General features: G+C 41.0%; 1 protein-coding gene across 1 annotated transcript; it reads right to left on the reverse strand.

The window, feature by feature from the left end:
* Window positions 1-561: 561 nt before the first annotated feature.
* On the reverse strand, window positions 562-5,113 carry LOC119746546. Its single transcript, XM_038223525.1, has 4 exons — window positions 4,953-5,113; window positions 3,932-4,072; window positions 1,725-1,890; window positions 562-1,142 (listed from the first exon to the last, which is right to left on the reverse strand). The coding sequence occupies exons 1-4, from the start codon at window positions 4,957-4,959 to the stop codon at window positions 1,073-1,075; spliced, it is 384 nt and encodes a 127-aa protein (XP_038079453.1). The 5' UTR covers window positions 4,960-5,113; the 3' UTR covers window positions 562-1,072.
* Window positions 5,114-11,018: the final 5,905 nt, after the last annotated feature.

Genomic DNA, 11,018 nt, shown 5'->3' on the forward strand with positions numbered 1-11,018 from the left:
ATTAACTTTATTAATTGTTTCCTTTCTCTAATTCGCAAGTTCCAAAAATAAAGATTTTACTCCGCTTTCAGGTAGATTTTCACGTCATTCGCATACTCTATTCCCAAGTTGTGTATATTTTCATAAAAAATACCACAAAATTCAGCTGTCTACCACTGATCATTCACCGTTCTACGAGCTGATCAATCCTCATTAGAACAATGAAACATGGCATTTTCCCACCTCCATGAATGAACGAAAACTTGCGAAGGAAACCACTGCAGACAGAAATGACCATCACTATTTCACAAAAAAAGAAAGAGTTGACTTGTTCCTCATACTCAAAACACAAAATCTGAGAGTAAAAATAACGTTTCATTCTTGACTGAAACTATTTAAATACAATTTATATTTGAATACCTTTGTGTAATCTGGAGTAAAATAGACAGTTTGTTTGGTCTATAACGACCTACCGGTACTCTGGAAATCGGAAACATGCCGCGCGGAAAATATCGTTAATGCGTCGCTTCGTGCATTGTGACTTTCTGCGACGTTATTTTAAGAATGACAGGACACATGGTCATTGCTTAAACTTACATTTCAACCGTTCTTTTTAATTCGTTATTTATTAACGAAGACAAAAGTGGCTACTATATTTCAAATCAATACTTAGGACTGCAAAATCGCATTTAGCCTCTTAGGTCGAAAATATTATAATAATGTGCAATGCATACCAATCAATGTGTGGCAACAAACAAAATGACTCTCATTCATTTCGACATAGTGTTGATGTAATTAACCACTTCGAAAACGTATAGTCAATTATTTACCAATTTTTAAAACCTCTGCTAGTTTTTATAAGTGTGGCCATTTTTGCACGCTTATTTTTGAAGTGTTCCACCGCTCAAATCAAGCGAAGTGCTTGGAAGGTTTTAATCATTCACCAAAGTTTCGGGATCTGTTGTTTGCTTACAAGGCAACACTGTAAAGGACTTAAACAAATCCTACCCAGTTACCTGTATAGACTTCTGATTAGCCGGATTGAAATTTTACTTCATTAGTCTAGAACTTATCAATCACGAATACAAGAGTCTTAGTTGTCGTTGAAGATGTCAATGTACAACTTGTATCCCTCGCTGGTCTTTTTCCAGATGACCACGTGCCTGGAAAGACAAACAGACAAGAGATAAAATCTAGTTTAAGGGTTAAAACTAGAATGGTTGACAGGCTTGCTCAAAATATCGGCTGACGACGACTTGAAACGAGACATATCAACTATCCTGACTGTTACGCATCAATTTCACCGGGCAACGGCGGTATTGAGGGAAATTACGGAGAAATGAATCACACACCAAACTTAGGTCTAATCACACAGTCAGGTCACGGGTAAATGTTCTTTATATTTGAATGGCTATAGTTAATTGGCTTGAGACTGGAAGACTTATGATTGACTTGTGATTGACTTGTGATTGACTTGTGATGACTTGTGATGACTTGTGATGACTTGTGATGACTTGTGATGACTTGTAATTTCTTGTGATGACTAGTGATGGCGCTGGCATGATTAATACTTTGAAATACATTGGTAATAATAAAGGTAGGATCCAACCAAGTCAGAATTCAAACACATGCACTCGAATACTGGGGGTGTTTATTTTCAATTTTGTGCAAACAGCATTCGCCAACCATGGTTGAAACAGGTAGTTGGATACAATTACCAGAGCTCAATCGTTGTCCATACGTACTTTCCCACTGCAAAAGCCGAACCATCAGGCTTGCTGAACTTGTAATGACCTCTCTCGAAGACCATGTCACCAGTTCCTACCGGTCCGAGCGGCCCGACTTCGTCGGCTACCAGACTCAGGGACGTGCCTCCGGCCTTAATGACTTCGCCAAATATCTCGGGAATGGCTGGAGTTGAGAAAGAGGTGTCATCGTTAAAGATGTGAAATAGCTATACAAATAGCTATACCGGAGTCTCTATTCCCATAGTATTGTTAAAGTGTATGGATAATAAGATTGGTATAGTGGTGCTTTCCTTGTCTGAACAATATTAACTGCCCTTTCCGGCCTGACAATCAAATAGTGACCATCGGACCAATTAGATTACGTCTTTTTGGTCAGGCGACTTAACAACAGTTGCTTTAAATGTGGTCCGCCACTAGTTCGGTCGAACTCGGTCAGAATTTTTTTTTACAAAATACAATGGGTTCTGTTTAGCGCCGCGTACGGAACATACGTTTACTTCTTAAGAAATTTCAAAATGTGCTGCTTAGGACGACAGGGATAATGGCCAAATTTGGATCAGTCCATTGTGGACTGACAGGTTCCGTATTTAGGTTTCCATTCAATGTTAGAAAGTGTAATTTCCCGTGTGCGTCTTTGACCGATATCCCACTGTAAAAAAAGCCAAATCCCAGCCTACAAATTTCAGCTTGAAAAGAAGCATTGAGCTACGGAAGTATAGAAGGGCCACAGTAAAAAAAAAATCAAGATAATTCTTCGCTTTGAGATAGTGACTCGGATATTTTTTTAATTGTTTGTGCCCCCCCCCTACGCTTCCGTACTGAGCAAACATCACGTTTATACACAAATCCGAACACGCTAACAACTCTATCACGAAGGCCCCCTTCAATGGCGAAAGTATTGCGCTTTTGTTCAGATGACCCACGGGGCAGTTTCTTAGTTTACAATAGCGTTCACAATGGTTCATCCGCTGAAGGGGGCCTTGTGAGTGTATATGTGATCACGTGCCCAGATTCGTCTGTAGCCCAACCTCGTCCCCAGTGCTTACTTTATTTCCAACCGCGTTTCCAATAGTAAACCCTGGATAGGAAACTTTCTTCCTGAATCCTGATTGGATACCGCAATTGGCTAGTAATGGATTTTTATCGTGTACTTGGTGCTATATATTCACAACGTGCAGTACGTGTTTTCGCGATCATTCGTCCACGCCTTCTCGAAAATACTAATTTCCTTTCCAATTTGCTCATATTAATATGAAATATGATACTGCATGTTGTCTCGATAAGATCGTAACAGTTTGATTTCAAAAATCGTGTTTTCGTAACTCACGCCGTGCTCGTGCTGCTACGAATTGACTCTGTTTTTACCCCAGACACTGCATACAAAAACAAACGCTAATGTGTAACGCATATCCAGGCACCAGACTGTTCCTCATTTGCAAACATGTGCAAAAATCTTGCACATGCAAATGATCCAATACCAGGGTGAGAGAGCAGGTAGTGGTGGGCGCGTACTGCTCGACACCCTGGGAACGAGGTTGTCTGTAGCCTGATCTGAAGACCGTGACCCGCAATCCATTAAAGTCAAGTTTTCGCCCTCATGGTAGACTTCCTACCAAATGCATTGTCGCACATTCAACTAGGCCTAATCAACTGCCGTAACGCCCCCAAAAAATGCATTGTGAAGGATGAATGCCGTATCCCGTTTCACAATATCGACTTTTTCCATGACCCCCGCTACATGTCACGTCAATATCTGTAACATTTATCAAGAAAAACAAATAAGTTTGCACAAGTTTTTTAACGACGGCCCATTTAACATGACTAGAGATCACGGTCCAAACTGATTAAAAACATTAACCCCAGACAACTGTGCACTCCAGGACATCAACTTGTTAGAACTTTGGTCTGCTTTGTGCTTGTTTATAGGCTACGTAGGCCCTACTTGATCTAAGCTGATAATTTTCCAGACGGCGCTCCAAGTTAAATTTGGTTTTCAAAAAAATACAGATTCTTTAAATTGTTAAACTGTAAAAAAAACCCGTTTGTTCACTTTTCAAAATAGTTTATGACCAATATATTCTAATGGGACCTGAAAACTTTTAAAAAGCTTCCACCTGTCAGAACATTAATTTTCCACGTGTGGAAATCGGTCTTCCTGAAGAGTTCATGAGTTGAAAGATCAAAGGTCATGCCCCAAACCTTACACTGGCTCCCAATCTGGGTGTCCTTGCCATGTGGCATGAGACGGCAGTCATCCGTGTACAGTTTCTTCAAAGCCTCCATGTCGTTGGCTGCAAAGTGTTTCTCAAATTCAGCATTCTGTTTGTCGATCGCCTGACGTAGCTCTGCTAGGGCACACAGACACAAATGGACAGGGGTCAATCCCGTGAAGCTATAGGCCCCAGCAAGCATTGGAAATAATAGTTTGCTCAGCAGAAACACACTGGGAATCATGTCAGGCAATATAGGTACTGCTGTGAGTGGTTTTAGCAGAGTTTAACTTGTCCCATACATTAAGCAATAGGAAAGAATATTGTTGCTTTCTGACGCCACTTTTGTCATCGTATAAAACATCTCAATGAAGGACAGTCATTTCAAAATGTTAGTAAAGGTATGAATCTGGGACTGATAAACATTCCAGTTTCATTGCCTTTCAGAAAATACCTTGAAAATTCACTCGACTCTACATAGGCTTTGTAAATTGTATACAACTGGTGTCTGGATACTACATTCTATCCAAGCATTATTTTCTGCTTAAAGCAGCGCCACGAAATAGGGTCAGGAGGATTTCAAAAGGACAAGGAGCTGCGACTTCAGTACATCCGTTGATTTTGTTCAGCTCCTGCCCCGCCCCCCTCCGGCCCAGCCTCACCCATACGTAAGTACAAGTACTAGTATACCCAATGACATAATTGAAACTCTAGGTCTCAAGGGTTAAATCTTCGTGTAAGAAGTCCAAAACGAACTGCAACATAATGCTATGATTTTGCCATCCATATTAATTTTGTGCATGAACGCACTTATGGTGCATTTTTGTTTGTTCCATATGCATGGGCATGCACAACGGCTTATATAATCTTAGTGCAAATAAAGTCATGGAATTGCGGAACAGCTTCCGCGCTAGGCCATAGTAGATCATGAGTAGATCGACGAATTAACTTGCATATTAATCACAACATACACAAGTGCATGTCACGTGAATGGCTACAATTTCATCTAACCTACCTGACATTTTGCACAAGCTGGGAAACACTAGTCACAAATACTGAAGACCTATATATGAAGCCTCTTGCAAACTGGAAGTGAACAGTACTGTGACGTGTATGTGTACAAGCATGGGTCCTAGTTCTATGGTACAAGTGTTTTTATAAATTATACTTGGGTGCGTGGGTGCGTGGGTGCGTGCGTGCGTGCGGGCGGATCATCCCACTGTACGTAGACTTTAGTCAAGTCCTACGCGCCTACCCGGACACGTGACGCACCCCGTATCTGACACGTAAAAAGACTAGCACGAGCGGCAAAGCCGCGAGGGCCTTTACCAGAGGGCCTTTACCATCTCGCAGAGAACGCTTATGTTTTTCCTTACATTTGTCTACCGATTTGGTAGACATGCATTATACCCGTTGTGAATTGACCAATGAAAATGCAGAATTGCTAACGTAACTCAGCCGTCGTCTGGCGTCGTCTGCTGGTAACTGCAAACCACCGTTAGATGATTGGTTTATATTGCTTGATTTATATTACGTGAATAAATGAATAAGTGATTAGTTCCACGAAATAGTAAAGGCCCTCGCGGCTTCGCCGCTCGTGCTTGTCTTTTTACGTGCCAGCATCCGGGGTGCGTTACGTGTCCGGATGGTCCGGTATAAACGCGGGGGACTTGACTAAAGGCTACACTGTACGTCGACCAAGTGCACAATCCACAGTGTACTTCTGCTGGCCGCGGTGAACTTTGAACTTCACGCATCTTTAGAATTAGAAGCCATTCAGTGCTGCATGGTCCCATGTCGCTTACTTGTTCGGCTTCACTAAACAAGTTTATAGAAGCTCGAGTTTCACTATGAAACTTCGTATGTTGAAGGGTATATGACTTAGCTATCACCAGCACCTTTTTTGAGGATCAATTAGGACAATAATTTTTACTTTAGTTTTTAGCGAATATTATTCGCTATTTTTAATACATTTACAAAAAAAAGAGATTTTTGTTACCAAATAAACACTGTGATGCTTAATTAAAGATGTGTGCCCACGTGTTCTTCAAACAAATGTGTACATTTTGTTTTAACGAAAAAAACCCACCCTATACTTTTGTTCCCGGCGATTTGGCATTTGAAACCCTCTGAATTAAAGGTGTTTTTTTTGCCCACAAAAACAATGAACCCGCCTTGTACGGGCTGCAAATCGTACATCAAATTAGTAAAGAGTTTATTCAATGAATAAACGTTAGTGTTCTGTTCGTGAATACTCCCTTTTATATTGCTAGGAAACCTAAAGAGAAACTTGAAAGTTGCACGGCACGGGGAATGCATCATAGGCAGGTAGTTTTCTGAGCGATTTCTTTCCTAATATCCAGCAATAGGCCTATTACGCAGATTATGGACTGGTGCCTTTGGACTGCATAATTGACTTTTTTCACTTCAGAGAACTTAATTGAACCAGTTTTTATCTTCGGATGAAAATTTCTCCCAAAAGTAATCGGATTACTCCCGAAAATTGAAGAGAAAATGAAAGAAAATGAAATAAGCTTTAATTTGATGGGTGTCTTGAACACCTACAATTTCGGTAAGTGCCCATAAGATGTACGGCAGTGTATTTACTGGTCTGCACACTGAAAGACTATATAGCCTATATGTCTGGTTCCCGCACCCTGAGTACACAATCACAACAATAATGTTAGCTCGGAACCAGCCTTTTGCAAAATGGCAACAACGGCTACCAGTTTGTGCGGTGATGAGCTTCGATTTTCGCTGAAGTAGAAAGTGTCTCGGGCAACTATCGATAAGGAGAGCGCCACTACTTTTAGTAGTTTGAACGCTACATGCAGTTGAAATGCTTACACATTGCCTTTCCGGAGAGTGGAGACACTGGCGATCTCGCCCAGTGATAATGACAAGAGTCCGGGGTTTTTTTGTAGCCATGTGGTTAAGTGTTCATCTTTTTTAAAGGATGCACCGTTATATTAAAATTCCCATGTAGACACCACTGCTATGATGCTCACACTTCAAAATTCTTTTAAAAATACTCAGAACTCCATGACACAGATATTTGAAATTAAGCTGCACAGAAATATGACGATCAACATGTCATCTTTCATTTTCTTTTAAATTTTTGGTGGGTTGACCATTGACTTTCGAGAAAATCTCACCATGATACATTGCAATTTCCACTGGTGTATATGACAATTTTAATACAGAGGTGCATCCATATTTTTTCAAAAGCAGAAAAGTAGCCATCTTGAAAAGCGATCCCTCCACAACTTGGAAAAATAGCGCCACTTTCGAGCCAAATTAGCCTATATAGTTCCAAAATACTCAGAATTGGAAGCCCCAAGTGCGGGACAGAGGTTCGTTGCCATAATTAAATTACAATGTATCTCTTCAATTCCCCAATTTTATGGCTCTCAGAACTCTCTAATATGGGTTAAGGCCTATTTACAGGTGTGCGCTCATAATTATGGGGGAGGACTTCGCTCGTACGGGGTTGGACTTCGCTCGTAGGGGGGGGGGGGGTACGAGCAAAGGGGAGGACCCATTTAGTCCGCCTTGAACAGCACCCCATTTGTTGGACGGTTTTCCCTTTTCAAAATGTGTGGTTGCTGGGTGACTCGGGGGAAAATCCTGGCGCTCCATCGTATAGTGTTTTTTTCCGACAAAATAATTATGTGAGGCATGAATAATAACCAATGCTATTCCCAGCGAATGCCGGACTAGTTGTGCCTGTTTATTAATTAATCAAGTCATCTTGCACGTAGTACATTTCGCCTCCAATGTGGTTGATGTTATTTTACAAGGTCGTGACTTGTTGCTCAGTCGGCAGGCAGGTAATACAAACGCCTTGCTGAAAGGCTTGTCTCCCTACGTAATTCTCTACACGATTCTTGATAAAATGTTACCATAGAAACGATTTACCGCTTCCTCTTAATTGTTGTTTTCAACTGATACTGAAATAATGTGACCATAGCAACGATATCTATTGTCTGCTCCCCCTTTGTTATTTTTTTTGCGTTAAAACCCACGTCTTTCAATTACATCATTCGCGTCTTCGAATTTCGTTTGCATCATTTGGCTTTATTGCTGAGACACTGGAAGGACGTAAAGGGAACACATCTGATCCTCTTCACTAGTCTGCTACCGACCGTCATACTGAAGCAACGATATCTATTGTCTGCTCCCCTTTGTTATTTTTTTTGCGTTAAAACCCACGTCTTTCAATTACATCATTTGCGTCTTCGAATTCCGTTTGCATCATTTGGCTTTATTGCTGAGACACTGGAAGGACGTAAAGGGAACACATCTGATCCTCTTCACTAGTCTGCTACCGACCGTCATACTGAAGAAATATGAACATGTACTTGTTCAAAGTTTTAGGCATTGCAGCAATCACTGCAGCAGTCAGTGCTCAATTTAGATCGAGTTCCTGCCACTCTCGACTCACTGTCCAATGCTCTTGCCCGCCACAGTGGCAATTGTGGGGAAACGAGTGTTATCGCCTCACTCCTTCACGAAAAAGCTGGGATGACGCCAAGTCAGCTTGCGAAGACATGGGCGGCAAGATGGCCGCTCCTCGGTCGCTCGAGGAAATGAGCTTCATGGTGGCGATGGTACGAAACGCGGACAGTGGCTATAACCTCTGGATTGCATGCAATGACAAGAACGTTGAAGGAACTTGGGAGTGTGACGGTCAGGAAGGGACCGAGCCCTTCCTTGCATGGGATGATTACCAACCAAATAATAACCACGGCAATCAAAATTGCGTTCAAATAGCCGATGTACACGATGACAGAATGGATGACGATATCTGCACTCTGCCTTTCTGGGCCATTTGTTTTTGTCAACCTGCATGCACTCACGGCCTTATCCAAGTCCGTCACTAATGCCCATCTACCGACACTCACCGTGACCCACGGCCGTATTCTCAACTCAGCCTGCCTCCTTGACCGCATCATCCGGGAGTTCATCACCAAGGGCGTGGCCGCCTGCGGCTTGAGCTGCGCCAATGAACCCGGATGTCGCTCATTAAACGTCACGAAAACCCCTTGAAACACCACAAACTCCAAAAACAATAAGTTTCAAAACACTGATTATTTCTGCATCTACTCTAAAGACTGCACCAGACATGAATAATGGAACAATCTCGGAGGCGTATAGTCTAGAACCTTGAACTGACTTCATAAAACATTAAGTTTAACCGATTCGTAAATTATGTTAAGACATGACAAACAAATTCGCTGTTTTCACTCTCACTAGCTAGAAAAGAAAGGCAACCAATGGCTTTTTGCGGTAAAGTGAGCAATAATCGGTATCTGCGGCGGCTTGATTAATTATTAAATTGACATATTTCTCTTTTTTTTTGATGCGTGGGGGGGGGGGGGGGGGGGGGAGGTTGAAAGGCGATAAGGCCCCAACAGCTAAATTTGCCAAAAGTGAAGGGGGGTGGTTAACTTTTCTGAGGTGGGGGCATTGGCCCCACCCCCGATCCGCGCCACCCCCTACCCCTGACCTGTATCAAAACAATGAGAATTCGATTAAAAAGAATACTTTCATTGCATATGACATTCGTTCGACTTTTTTTCTAATAGATGGTAAAACATGGAATTCTGTGCCTTTCAATACCAATTCTTGTCACCATGTTTAATCTGGAAACAGTGTAATCGCAACTTTGGAAACACGAGTACATTTACATTTATCGTGATTGCGTAAATATATATATAGTTTACTTTCGTGAGTGTAACAGTTACTGTTAATGAATTGTATTTTGCTTGAAGCTGCGCGAGTCTGCTTGTAAATTCGCAAGAAATTATACCCATTGAGTTTGTAAATATGTTGTACAAATTAAAGGATCAAGTCAGTTCTTAATACAAAATATTGAAACTATAAACATGAATGAGTTAAAAAAATCATGTTAGAATGTTGAATTTAACTCTTTTTAAATGACAAACGCTACATTAATCAAATATTTACTTTGGTAAACGGTCATTCCATGGCATTAACTTTTTACTTACCCCTTTCTTCAAATCGGTGTTTGCTTAATTGTTGAAAATTGATTGTACAAAGATATCATGGTAATTTTAATTCGTTTTAAAGCTTAGTGCATCATTGGAGTATCAAGGCATTGTACATTCGCAAAAAACCCAGAGACACAGTGACGTCACGCTTTATTGACTTTTTCGCTTTCTTATACGGTGGCCAGGTGGGAATGAGTGCCCACCAATCTCCCTGTTAGAAAGCACACAATCAACCATGTAACGAAGCGTGACGTCATGTATCTGGCCTTATGCTCGAGTTTTTAGTGCATGCATGCAAATGTCAAAATTATGACGAAAAGTGTTATATAAGATGTAGTCAGTGTTATTTCAAATGATTATTGCCTAAATTCTCTTTATTGATTTCATGTGTTTCTAGTTTAGTAAATAAGTGTGATTGTGAATCGCTCTTGAATCAGTTTTACACGATCACTTTGCTAAAGGTTGCACTCGTACTCCCGTTCATAGCGCCCTTTGCGGCGACGACACAGAACAACGGAGACTGACTTTTCAGCCGTCAAGCTGCGCCTGAGCTATACGACCGTCGAACATTCAGTCGCCGATTTGTTCGTAACGGCGAATCGCAGGTCGAGGTTGAGGCCGGCCTTATACACAGTTGTATTAGTGTACTTTCAAACTGGTTGTGAGCATTGATACCCGAAAACAAAACCACTAAGGTCAAATTTATTTATTTATTTCGTAGCCCGACATTTTATCAAAGAACTGTGTTCTCCATTTGGGCCCTCGTGTTAGCGGTAACTATAGATGGACAACTGAGATATTATTTGATTCATTCATTTATTTATTAATGCTATTATCTATTGTCACAAAGTTTTACTGTTAAATCTGTTTAGATTGCACCAACTTGCTGAAGAAGTACCACAGTTTGGTTTCAGAAATCATAACATATTGAATTCATTAAATTCTTCGTAATTTAAAGGTGTATAACCGTAGATCTGTACTGTATTTTCGAATAAATAATGTTTGGTATTGTAGTAAAAGAAAACCTAAAGCCCACGCCTATTATTTCAGTATAGGATTAACTTATC

This window comes from Patiria miniata, unplaced genomic scaffold (genome assembly GCF_015706575.1).
Source record: "Patiria miniata isolate m_02_andy unplaced genomic scaffold, ASM1570657v1 HiC_scaffold_7, whole genome shotgun sequence".
NCBI lineage: Eukaryota > Metazoa > Echinodermata > Asteroidea > Valvatida > Asterinidae > Patiria > Patiria miniata.